General features: G+C 34.4%; 1 protein-coding gene across 13 annotated transcripts in view; it reads left to right on the forward strand.

The window, feature by feature from the left end:
* Mycbp2 (MYC binding protein 2) overlaps nucleotides 1-13,669 on the forward strand; it is a 257,047-nt gene that overhangs the window by 56,806 nt on the left and 186,572 nt on the right. For 12 of the 13 annotated variants that reach the window (XM_074043187.1, XM_074043188.1, XM_074043191.1 and 9 more), the window contains 4 exons: nucleotides 1,084-1,242; nucleotides 3,198-3,402; nucleotides 12,139-12,284; nucleotides 12,618-12,719. In XM_074043187.1, the coding sequence (XP_073899288.1) occupies nucleotides 1,084-1,242; nucleotides 3,198-3,402; nucleotides 12,139-12,284; nucleotides 12,618-12,719 (612 nt within the window). The remainder of the gene's footprint in view (nucleotides 1-1,083; nucleotides 1,243-3,197; nucleotides 3,403-12,138; nucleotides 12,285-12,617; nucleotides 12,720-13,669) is intronic. The other variant, XM_074043193.1, reaches the window with a different exon arrangement.

Consider the following 13,669-nt stretch of genomic DNA (forward strand, 5'->3'; position numbering starts at 1 on the left):
GTTGTAGACAGAGTCAGATGTTGGCAACAACAATTTTAGTTGGGTAACAGTTTACTTAACCATTCAGATTCCCCACCACCACCTTTAAAAGGGAGCTTATAATACTACCTACCTCATAAAGCTATTATGATAATTATAGGAGATAATGCTTTGCTCACAGTCTAGAAGGTGTAAGGTCTCAAGTTACGTCAGCTTGTACTCTTAATAAGAAGTATTGCTAATACTAAAAGTAGGAATTTTTAAAGTGTACTTAACAAACAAAAAGGCTTAAACTAGTATAAAGGAAACAGAAGGCCACTTTAAGGAAATTATACTAGAGCTAATAATATAAAATAGCTTTCCCAGTGTGTGATGTAAGATTGATATTATTTGTAGTTTACAGGGAACAAGCACCATAATTTATGTAAGAAAGTTTTAATTTTATGTTTATTAAGAAATATTTAATAATCTCACTTTTATTACTACTTAATAAGGTTAAATATTCTTTTGTCAATTTAAAGTTGTTGCAAAATATTAAGTAGGTAATAGCATTTGGATGTGGCAAGCATAGTGAAAATAATATGTGAATAAGGGAAGTTTAGGAAGTCACTGTAGTGGATTAAAGAAGAAAGCATTGATATTGAACAGGACTGAAAAATACTATTTTGGAAACTCTGGACAGGTTTCTATAAAAGTAATGTCTTTATGGTATACTGTGGCAAAGTTTGACTTTGTTTTGCTGAGGCAGATCAAAGCAGGTAAAGATTTGTAGATTTTTTTATGGCTGCACTAGAAGTTTGAGAACTACTGACCTTCCTGAGTACTGTTGAGAGGTGTTGGCATTTGGAGCAAGCATTTAGGAGATTGAAGCTTGGGTTAGTGTTACAGTAAAGATCTGTCCTAAGTCTGAGCAACATTTTAAAATAAACTACATTAAAAATTTTAAAAATTAAATTTGGTGATGCCCTGCCAGTGTGTTGACCACTCATTTCCCATTTTGGTGAGTTATTTGCCCCAGAAATGAAAAGTTCTTTATTGAAGCAGTTCTTTTTCTAGGCCCAGAAGGGCTTTTTTGTTTTTACCAAATTTGTATCTTTCCTTTAGGTTTGGTAACTGATTTGAAGGGCCATTTTGTAACTCAGGTAGCTATGGGCAAAGCTCACACTTGTGTTTTAATGAAGAATGGAGAAGTTTGGACATTTGGTGTAAATAATAAAGGACAGTGTGGAAGAGACACTGGTGCCATGAACCAAGGAGGAAAAGGTAGGTGTTTAATTTTTGTACCATAAGAATTGTGCTATCTTTTTATTCATTTTTAAAATATAGTAAAGAAATCTTACTCTTCTTGATTTCTTACCTATGAATTGGGAATACCTCTGAAATTCTTATTTATTTGATAATAATTATTACTAAAATTATATCACTGGAAAAATCAAATATGTTTTAGATTTTTAGTTTGTGAGCAAATGATCTGGCTTGCCTATGTAGCTATTTAAATTCTACACAAAATAAGTGTTTCTTTGATTTGGCATTTTTGCTCACTCAATCTTTCCAGGGAAGTGAATTTTCCATGCTCTTTGTCATTAGCTCCTTCTGTACACACCTTTAGTTTGAACAACTTTTGGCAGCATCTATCTGGCAAAATTTATCAGCATGTGCTACTTGTGATTTAATTTGTTCCTGACAGTTCATAATGTTCTTGTGTCTCTGACCCTTTGTCAGAAAAGACTAACTTATAGATAGGACTCCTTCATAGTATGCTTTGTCCCAACCCTCCAGCTGTTGAAGGGAGGAAAGGAGTCATTCTCTGATTGCCTTGTGTTAGAGTCTTGTGTTTTTGTGTTGTTTTTGAAATAGCGTGTCTGCTTCATTTTTTCTCTCAATTTTTACTTGTAGCTGTTATCAAAATGTCTTTACACTTCACTCCAAAAACTGGCTTTCTATTTTTAAATTTGTGTGGGCTGGAGAAAAAGACAGTACATACATATCACCAGAACTAAGCATTGGACTGTGCTTAAAGTACCAACATTTTGAGAATTTAGTTCATTATTGAAACCAAGTTTTATCTCTTTTTGGGGCCTGTTTTCTGGCAGACTTCTGGATTTCAAAAAGGCATTGTTTTGTGGCTGTTGGTTTTTTGTATGGGGTTTTTGGCTTTATGTGTGTATATATGTATTTAAAGCATACCTGTTTTAGAAAGGATGATCTGTTAGAACATACTGACTTTTTAAAAGAAGAGAAATCAAACAAAAGAAATAGATTACTTCACAATCTTCTTGCTAAACTAGTGAACCATAATTTTGGATAATTCCACTAGGGCAAAGAAGAGATCATCAGTTTAGTTTTTTATTTGTAGTTTAAATGTGTACTCAAGTTATATTTTATAAGAGGTCTGAGTCATGCAAAATTATTTATTATTATTCTGAAACTGTTGTGAAAATTGGCATAACCAAAAAAATTTTTTTCCATAATAGGAATACCACTTAATCTGTTAGTAACTAATTGATTAGAAAGCATATGAGTAAAATAAGACACATGAAATTAATACATATTGTAAAGTAAAAACAAAGTGATTTTAAAGTTTTTTAATAGGAAAAGTATAGAAAATAACATTGAAATAAAAAAGTATACCATCATCTTGTTGTTTTTTCAGTAGAAAATAATTACAGCTAAGGTTTAAAGGCCCTGTATTTCCCTTCCAAGGCTTTTATTATTTTCCATTTCTTTCCAGCAGTAACAACTAACAACAGGACTTTAATAAGTATGCTTTCAGCCATGTTCTTATATTTTAATTTACTCTTATATATTTGTATGTAAGATATATTGTGCACTTATATCATACCCAGAAAATATAAAACTTTAGTGTTTTGTAAGTATAAATCTATTAGTCATATTTGTCTGCAAATTTTTTGGACTTACCACTGTATTGGAAATATGTCAATGATAGTACATTTAAATCTAAATGACTAGTGCTAACAGGTATATATTAAATAAAAAGATGTGTTTGACAGTAGCAGTAGCCTTTCTTACCTTCTTTTGCTAAAAGCAAGTGAGTAGAACATTTATTAGTGGTCCCTAAATTACTTTGTTAAATTTTAAAATTCTTTTGCATGATGATTTGGATTAGCAAGGTGTCATATAATTTTTAAATGGGTAATACACATTTTCCATACATGACAATAAATCACATAAAAATTATAAATTGATTTGTCAAATAGGGTTTGGAGTTGAAAATATGGCAACAGCAATGGATGAGGACCTGGAAGAAGAACTAGATGAAAAAGATGAGAAGTCCATGATGTGCCCTCCAGGCATGCATAAGTGGAAGCTGGAGCAGTGCATGGTGTGCACCGTGTGTGGAGACTGCACTGGTTATGGAGCCAGCTGTGTCAGCAGTGGGCGTCCAGACAGAGTCCCTGGAGGGTAAGACACGGATCCTGCCAAAGAAAATGTGCAGAACACATTTTTAAAAAATTGCTTCTGAATATATTCTACTGTGGGTTTTTTTTTTTTTTCTTTTTTCGTAGTACTGAGGTTTGAATTCATGGCCTCATGCTTTTTAGGCAGGTGCTCTACCACTTGAGCCACCCCACCAGTCCTTAACTGTGTTCATTGTTAAAGATATATTAATATATACTTAGAGTTCTTTATTATTATTATTAATAATAGTTTTTTATGTCTCTGGAAATCAAACCTAAGGGCTATGCAGGTTAAGCAAATACTTTACCACTGACCTACACACCCCAGCCCTTGTAATTCTTTGCATTGTTTTCTATTATGCAGATTTCTAATTCAGCATCATATTTAAATTTGTATTTTTACATTTGACTCATTTAAACCATTAATTTCTTCAAGTCTATGCTAAAATACATATAACATAAAGTTGACCATCTTAACCATTGATAAGTGTATAGTTGCAGTTCAGTGGTAGTATTTCATATTGTTATGCAACCATCATCGCCATTCACATCAATATCTCTTTTCATCTTCCAAAACTGAAACTGTACTCATTGAATAATAACTCCCCATTCTCCTTTCTCCCCATTCCCTGACAACCACCGTTCTACTTTTGACTACTCTGAATATCTCATAAGTGTGAAACCATATAATATTGGTCTTTTTGTCACTAGCTTTTTTTATTTAGTATAATGTCCTCAGGACTTATCTTCATTGTAATATGTCAGAATTCCCTTCAGAAAAGGCTGAGTAATAGTCCATTGTACATATGTGCTACAATTTGCTTGTCCTTTCATCCACTGATGAATACTTCACTTGCTGACTCATTGTGAATAATGATGCTGTGAACTTGGGTATGACTTAGAGACCCTCACTGTAATTCTTTTGGGTATATACACAGAAGAGGAATTACTGAATCATGTGTTAATTCTATTTTTAATCTGTTGAGGAACCACTATTCCATTTCCCAACAACAGTGCCCAAGTGTTCCACTTTCTTCACATCCTCACCAATACTTGTTACTTTCTTTTTATATTCTTTCATTGGTGGTTGCTCATTTTTAAAACTATTTTTATTTGCATGCATTAATAGTACCAGGGTGTTTTATTTTGCTAATACATGTGCCCAGTGTACAGTGTTCTGATTTCTCTCATGATTAGCGTTGTTAAGTGTATTTTCACTTGTTTCTTGGCCAATTTGTCACTCTTCTTTGGATAATTTTCAATTCAAGTCATTTGCACATTTTAAAAAACTTTTGTATTTTTTTCATTTTTTTATTGATTGTACAAATGTGTTCCATTATGACATTTTCATACATGTATGCAATGTATTTTAAGCATGTTCTTCTTCCTTTACTCTTTCTTGTCTCCCTCCACCCAAGTAGTCCCTCTTTTACTTTCATGTTATTTTAGGTATAGATTGCACATCAGCAAACACATGAAATAATTGTCTTCTGAGTCTGGCTTATTTCACTTAACATGATGATCTCCAGTTGTATCCATTTTCCTGTAAATAATATAATTCCATCCTTTTTTATGCTTTAGCTATTTTTGAATTAGCTTATTTTTTGTCAGGAATTTTAGGAATTTTCTATATATTCTGGAGAGTAATCCTTTAACAGATACATGATTTAAAATAAATTGTGGAGAGATTCCAGGATGGCGACTAGAGGGAGGAAGCAGAAAGTGTGCTTCCTAAAGTAAACTCTTGGAGAGATGCTGGAGATACACCTGGCAGGAGAAACCACCAAGAAGAGGCAAAACTCCGACACCTCCACACCCCCAGCCTGCGCATAACATCCCCACACCTCATTAAATGGAGAAACCAGAAGGGCTCCCACGCTGCCAGATGCCAGCTCCTAACCTGCTTGGGAGACCACCAGATAATCATCATTGTTACTATTACAAGCTAGGCAATACTGATTACATAAAGGACAGAGACAGTAACAATAGCAAGGGGAATGATGGGAAGACAGAAAAAAGAGGGAAACCATTTTCCCTCCAAAAATAAATTAGTACAGGAACCAGAGGGAAATGAAGAAAACAGATACCCAGATCCAGACTCCAACAAAATGAAGATAAACTATGCCAAAGAACCCAATGAAGCCCACAAGAACAATCTGAAAGAAGAAATTCTGCAAGTAATCAATGAGAATTTTATAGAGATGATACTGGATATGGTCAACCAAAATGTATAAGACACACTTAAGAAATTCCAAGACAACAAAAATAGAGAATTTGAGAAAGCACAAGAACAAATAAAAGAAACTATAGAAGCACTATAAAAACACCAAAGCACCAAAGTGAAACAAAGAACAAGATAAATAAAGAGATAAAAGAACTCAGGACGAAAATAGACAACATCAAAGAGGAAGTGACTCAGGATATGGAAAATCTCAGAAAAAAGAACGAAACAGAAATGCAAAACAAAATGGAAGGCCAATCCAGCAGAGTAGAACAAGCAGGAGACAGAATCTCAGAATTCAAAGATGAAATGGTAATTAAAGGAAAAACTGAAGAACTATTAGTTAAACAACTCAAGACCTGTGAAAAGAAAATGCAAGAACTTACTGACTCCATCAAAAGACCAAACCTGAGAATCATGGGCATTGAAGAAGAAGAGGTGCAAGCAAAAGGAATGCGTAATATATTCAACAAAATAATAACAGAAAATTTCCCAAATCTAGAGAAAGCTATGCCCATACAGATATAGGAAGCCTCCAGAACACTGAGCAGATCTGATCAAAATAGAACTACCCCATGAGATATTATCATTAAAACAACAATATTGAAGGCTGTAAGGGAGAAAAAACAAGTAACATACATAGGTAAACCCATCAAAATCACAGCAGACTTCTCAACAGAAACATTAAAAGCAAGAAGAGCTTGGGGTGAGGTCTTCCGGACACTGAATGAAAATAACTTCAACCCTAGGATACTCTACTCACCAAAACTATCATTCAAAATAGATGGAGCAATAAAAGTCTTCCATGATAAGCAGAAACTAAAAGATATATGACCATAAAACCCTACTACAAAAGATTCTTCAAGGGATTCTGCACACAGAAAGTGAAACCCAACATAACCATGAATGGGCAGGCAGTACCAAACTACAGGAAAAGAAAAAGCAAGAAAGTAGAGAGTAACGTTGATTTAGCTACACACAATCAAACCCTAACACAACTAAGACAACTAAATGACAGGAATCACCACATACCTATCAGTACTAACACTTAATGTTAACGGACTTAACTCCCTCATCAAAAGGCACCACTTGACGAAATGGATTAAAAGGGAAGATCCAACAATTTGTTGCTTACAGGAGACCCACCTCATCAATAGAAATAAACATAGGCTTAGGATGAAAGGCTGGAAGAAGATTTACCAAGCCAATGGCCCCCCAAAATAGGCAGGAGTAGCAATACTTACCTCTGACAAAGTAGACTTCAAACCTACATTGATCTAATAAAAGAGGAAATAGACCAAAAGGAAATAACAATTATCAACCTACATGCACCCAATGTCAACGCACCCAATTTCATCAAACATACCCTGAAGGACCTAAAAGCATATATTAACTCCAACACAGTGGTTGCGGGAGACTTTAACATCCCACTATCATCAAGAGATAGGTCATCCATACAAAAAATCAGTAAAGAAATCCTAGATCTAAAACATACCATAGATCAAATGGACCTAGTTGATGTCTACAGAACATTTCATCCAACTTCTATACAATATACATTTTTCTCAGCAGCCCATAGAACCTTCTCCAAAATAGATCATATCCTAGGGCACAAAGCAAGCCTCAGCAAATATAAGAAAATAGAAATTATACCATGCATTCTATCCAATCACAATGCAATAAAACTAGAACTCAACAACAAAAACAAAGACAAAAAACATGCAAACAGCTGGAACCTGAACAACTCATTGCTTAATGAACAATGGGTCATTGATGAAATAAAAGAGGAAATTAAAAGATTCCTGGAAGTCAATGAAAATGAAAACACAGTCTACTGGAAACTATGGGACACAGCAAAGGCAGTCCTGAGAGGAAAGTTTATAGCCATGAGTGTATATATTAAAGAGACTGAAAGATCTCAAGTCAATGACCTAATGATACATCTCAAATTCCTAGAAAAGCAAGAACAAGCAAATCCCAAAACAAATAGGAGAGAAATAATAAAAATAAGAGCTGAAATCAATGAAATAGAAACGAAAAAACCATACAAAGAATTAATGAAACAAAAAGTTGGTTCTTTGAAAAAATAAACAAGATCGATAGACCCGTGGCAAACCTGACTAAAATGAGGAGAGAAAAAACCCAAATTAGTAGAATCAGGAATGCAAAAGGGGAGATAACAACAAACACCATGGAAGGCCAGGAAATCGTCAGCGACTACTTTGAGAACCTATATTCAAATAAATTTGAAAATCTAAAAGAAATGGATAGGTTTCTAGATACATATGATCATCCAAAACTGAACCAAGAGGAAATTAATCACCTGAGTAGATCTATAACACAAAATGAAATTGAAGCAGCAATCAAGAGTCTCCCCCAAAAGAAAAGTCCAGGACCTGATGGATTCTCTGCTGAATTACATCAGACCTTTAAAGAAGAACTGATACCAACCCTCCTTAAACTGTTCCACAAAATAGAAAGGGAAGGAAAACTGCCTAACACATGAACCAATAAAGAAATGGGCAACTGAACTATACAGAACTTTCTCAAAAGAAGAAATTCAAATGGCCAAAAACACATGAGACAATGCTCACCATCCCTAACCATTAAGGAAATGCAAATCAAAACCACACTAAGATTCCACCTCACCCCTGTTAGAATAGCCATCATCAAAAACACCACCAACAACAGGTGCTGGCGAGGATGTGGGGAAAAAGGAACCCTTATACACTGCTGGTGGGAATGCAAACTACTACAACCACTCTGGAAAAAAATTTGGAGGCTTAAATGTCCAAACATAGATCTGCCATATGATCCAGCAATAGCAGTCTTGGAGATATACCCTAAGGAATGCGACAAAGGTTACTCCAAAGGCACTTTTACACCTGTGTTTATTGCAGCACTATTCATAATAGCCAAGTTATCGAAACAGCCAAGATGCCCCACTGTTGATGAATGGATTAAGAAAATGTGGTATTTATACACAATGGAATACTACTCAGCCATGAAGAAGAATGAAATCTTATCATTTGCAGGTAAATGGGTGGAACTGGAGAACATCATCCTGAACAAGGTTCGCCAGACCCAGAAGACCAAAAATCGTGTTTTCTCCCTTTAGATCAAGGGCAAACACAACGGGGATTGGACTTTGATCACATGATGAGGCAAGAGCACACAAGGGAGGTATGAGGATAGGCAAGAAACCACAAAAAAAACAATATAGCATTTGATGTCCTCAATGCAAAGGAACTAATGCAGAAAGTTTAAAGCAACAGAGTCCAATAGGAGAAGAGGACCAGGACTAGAGAAAAGGTTAGTTCGAGAAGAATTAATTTAGAATGTAACATATATGTACAGGAAAGCAATGGAGTAAACTCCCTGTATAGCTATCATAATCTCAACTAGCAAAAACCCTTGGTCCTTCCTATTATTGCTTATACTCTCTTTTCAACAAAATTAGAGATAAGGGCAAAATAGGTTCTGCCTGGTAGCGAGGGGGTGGGAGTGAGGGGGAGGGGGCAGCAGAAAAGGGAGGGGCGGGGGAAGGGGGAAGAAATGACCCAAATATTGTATGCACATATGAATAAAAGTAATTTAAAAAACCATAAAATAAATTGTGTCTGTGGGTTGCCTTTGTACTCTGTTGATACTGCCTTTTGATAAAGTTTTTAATTTCAAATATACTTGTCTATATTTTTGTGGCTGTTGCTTGTACCTTCTGTATCATGTCCAAGAATTCATTGCCAAATCATGAAGTGTTTTCTTCTAATCATTTTTGTAGTTGTAAGTCTTGCATTTCAGTCTTTGATCCATTTTGAGTTAATACTTGTATATGGTGTTAGGTGAGGATCCAGTTTTATTCTTTTACATGTGCATATCTAGTTTCATTTGTTGAAGACTGTCCTTTTCCCATTTAATTGTATTTGTACTTGTTAAAAAATGGTTTGACCATATATGTGAGGGTTTACTTCTGGGCTGTCTCTTCTATTCCCTTGGCCTATGAGATTCTCTTTTTGCCAGCATCATACTTTTGATTACCGTAGCTTTGTAGTAAGTTTTAAAACCAAGAAGTATAATTTATTCTTTGTCAAGATTGTTTGGAGTCCCTAGGGAAGTTGTATGAATTTCAGGGTAGGTTTTTCTATTACGGCAATAAGTATCAATGGGATTTTGATAGGAAGTACATTGAATCTGTAGATTGCTTGGGGTACTATTCACATCTGAACAATATTAAGTCTTTCAGTTCCTGAACATGGGATATTTCTGTTTATTGCAGTGTTTAATTTCTTTCACCAATATTGGGTGGTTTTCATTGCACAAATCTTTCAACTCCTTGGTTAAGTTAATTACTAAATATTTTATTCATTTTCTTTCTATTAGTGAATTTCCTTATTAAATTATTCATTGTCAGTTTTAAGAAACGCAACTGAGACTTGCATGTTGGCTTTGTATCCTGCTACTTTGCTGAATTCATTTATTCTGTCTTTTTTTGTGGTTCAAAATGACAGCAAAGTTTATTAGGAAAGAAATTTAGTATAACAGAAGAAAAGCAGAGAGAATGGGGAAAAAAGAATCATTTCCTGCTTCCCATGTAGGAAATGGAAGAAGAAACTTTTTTTTTTTAGTTTTCTACATATGAGATCATACTATCTGTGATCAGGGAAGATAATTTTACTTCTCTTTTTTAATTAACGTTTTTATTGCTGGGCTGGGTGGGGGTACATTGTGGCATTTACAAAAGTTGTGACAAATATCAAATATTTTGTACTTTTCAGATTTGGATACCTTTATTTCTTTTTCTTCCCTAATTGCTCTGGCAAGACTTTTCAGTCTTAACTATATTGAATAGAAACAGGAAAACTGTGGGTATCCTTGTCTTCCTGATTTTAGAGGAAAAACTTTCAGTCTTTCATCATTGAGTGTAATGTTTTCATATCATACATGCCCTTTAGTGTGTGTAGGTAGTTTCCTTCTGTTCCTAGATTCTTGGGTGCTTTCTTTTTATCAGGAAATGATGTTGAATTTGTCACATGCTTTTTCTGTATAGACAGAGATGATCATGTATTTTTCTTTTGTTTTTTTAACCTGGTGTATTACATTGATTTCCTATGTTGCATTCCAGGGATTTATCCCACTTTGCCATGGTATTAATATCTTTTTAATTTGCTGAACTTGATTTGTTTGTATTTTACTGCATATTTTTACATCGATGTTCCTAAAAGATATTGGGGTGGAGGGTTTTTAAAAAATTAATTCTTTGTAATATCTTTATCTGATTTTGGTTTTAAGAGTAGTTTTGGCCTCTGAGAATGAGTTAGGAAGTGTTCCTCCTTCTTTAGTCTTTTGAAAAAGTTTGAGAAGGATCAATGTTGTAAACATTATTTTTAAAATGATGCCCACCGAAAATTCAGTAGGGCATATTATTGTATCATAATTTTTACTGTGTAGTAAGTGATCCTTCAGATTTTCAATAATGCTTGTTGCTTTAAAAGCTAGGAGTGTGTCTGCTTGCCAGATAAATCTGGATAACCATGGGCTCAGCAAGGCGGTTTAAAGTTTTTAAAGACTGATCGAACGAATAACAATAAAGTTATCCCTTCTACATGTACAAAATACACATAAGGAGTCAGTTCTTGGGCCAGGCAGAAACCTGTATTCCTAACTCCTCAGTAGATGAAAATCTGGTTTATCACAATTTGAAGCTAGCTCAGGCAAAAAAGTACATGAGACCCCATCTCAACCAATAAAAGCTGGGAGTAGTGGTGCATGCCTACCAACCCAGCCATCCCCTATTTATTGCTGTCCAGGCTGGCTTGGGCATAAATGTGAGACCCTATTCAAACAATACCTAAAGCTAAAAGAACTGGAGGTGTGGTGCAGTTGGTAGAGCACCTGCCCAGCAAGTGCAAGACCTTGAGTTTAAATCCCAGTAACATGCAGAGAGACATAAACACAAAGTTAGTTCTTCACTGACTTTCTGCTCTTCATTTTGTGAGAAACACATGCCATAAGGTTTACAATTTTTATGAAAGGGACAAAGAAGAAGAAAAAGAACAGGCAGTTGGTCACAGTGAAAAGAGAGAATGGGAAGTGATGGCATATCAAGAATGGGGGCAGGGAACACAGTATTTGAAGATGACAAGCTAGCACACTCATTGAAGGCTGCCATTGTTTCCCTTACCTTGCCTGGTACATAGCAATGCTGCTTGTTTTCACACCACCCACCCATCCAGACCACTTGATGATGGCACTTCACTAACTGAGAAAGCATGTAAAAGACTTTTTGTTAATAGTGGCTTTGACAATAGCAGCGTCCAGTTGTGTTTTCTATATTGACACGCCCATTATGCCCATTAGGAGCTTAATAAGCTCTTGTTTTTAATTATTCATCTATTCATAGCTCTTCTTTAAAAGTAACTTAATGTCAGAAAAATGAGTGTTACAGTAAAGAATTTTAAGGAAAAATAAGGATTTCAATTAAGCCTGCTTTTTAATTTGTTGTTGTTTGTTTTAAAACAGGATCTGTGGTTGTGGTTCTGGGGAATCTGGCTGTGCTGTGTGTGGATGTTGCAAGGCTTGTGCAAGAGAGTTGGATGGTCAAGAAGCAAGACAAAGAGGGATTCTTGATGCAGTGAAAGAAATGATACCTTTAGATCTTCTTTTAGGTAATTTGATTTGTAATTTTGAACTCTTGTCCTCAACTCAGCAATTCTACTAGTGTAATTAGTTTCCATTATATATATGTTAAAATTAAGATAATGATATTTGTAATACTGCTCTTTTGGTAATTGTCAATATGACGTTAATTATGGAATGGGATTCTTTTTCCTTTTTTGCTAAGAACTCTTGCAATGGACATAATTTTGTGTTTTAGATAATGTTTTTGCTAGCTTTTGCTCTGTTGAATTTTGTATAGTTTTAGCTATTTAGCTATTACATATGCTGCATAACATTTGTTGTTGTTATCATTACTATTATTATCTTGGTCAATCATCTAGCTGTCCCAGTACCTGGGGTTAATATTGAAGAACACCTTCAGTTACGACAAGAAGAAAAACGGCAGCGTGTAATCAGAAGACACAGATTAGAAGAAGGAAGAGGTAAGATGGAGCTACAGAGAGAAAGTATAGAAAAGTCTTCTTACCTTTTACAAAGATCACTGAACAATTTACAGGATAGGCTGATTTGGTAAGAGTCATTAAAATTAGTAATCTGAAAACTCATAAAAATATTCAGGGTGTTTAGAATTGTGATAATAACATACATTTCATTTAGTAGTGTGTTTATGGCATAAGTCAACTCATATTTTGCCATTTGCCAAGTGTAACTTCTAGTGTTTGAATATTTGATGTATTGTAAAAACTTTTGTGAATGCCACAATGTACTCCCAGCATAACAATAAAAATTTTTTTTTTATTTAATCACAGCAAAACAACAACAACAAAAAAACCCCACAAAAAAACCAAAAAAAAAAATTCTATGAATTTATCCTTCACCCAGACTTTGGACTCTTGTATTTGCCCGTAGATGAAATTCAGTTTAAGGTAGTCTTTCCATTTGGTTTCTTACTTATTCATGATCTTTTGTCATTTGGACATGTTCTATGCTTCTCTTCACTCCAGTGCATAATTATGCTTTTCTGTACCCTTTTAGGAAAAAACATATGCTTTTTTCCAAAAATAAGAAACGCAAGTTAGAAAGTCTACTGGTTTTATTTTAAAAAAATAGGGTATTACCTTTTTTTTTTCTTCTTTTTGATCAGGCTTAGCCTGTAAATGCGTTTAATACTGGTTATATATAATTGTCATTTTAGTATATATCCAGTGGGCAGAGGTTAATATTATATTCTAAAGCTGTTGTCTAACAGAATCATTTATTTGTAGAATTAAAACAAATTGTTTCAGAGGCCTATGATTTTATTCCCATTAGGGAAAATGTTGATAAGAAATATTTTGATATTGTATATTTTAACATTTACTAGAAATGGCATGATACATAAAATAAACTTACTAGTATTTAATAATCATACACTTTTTCTAGTTATTTTAAT

Source organism: Castor canadensis, chromosome 10 (assembly GCF_047511655.1).
Source record: "Castor canadensis chromosome 10, mCasCan1.hap1v2, whole genome shotgun sequence".
In the NCBI taxonomy this organism is placed as follows: domain Eukaryota; kingdom Metazoa; phylum Chordata; class Mammalia; order Rodentia; family Castoridae; genus Castor; species Castor canadensis.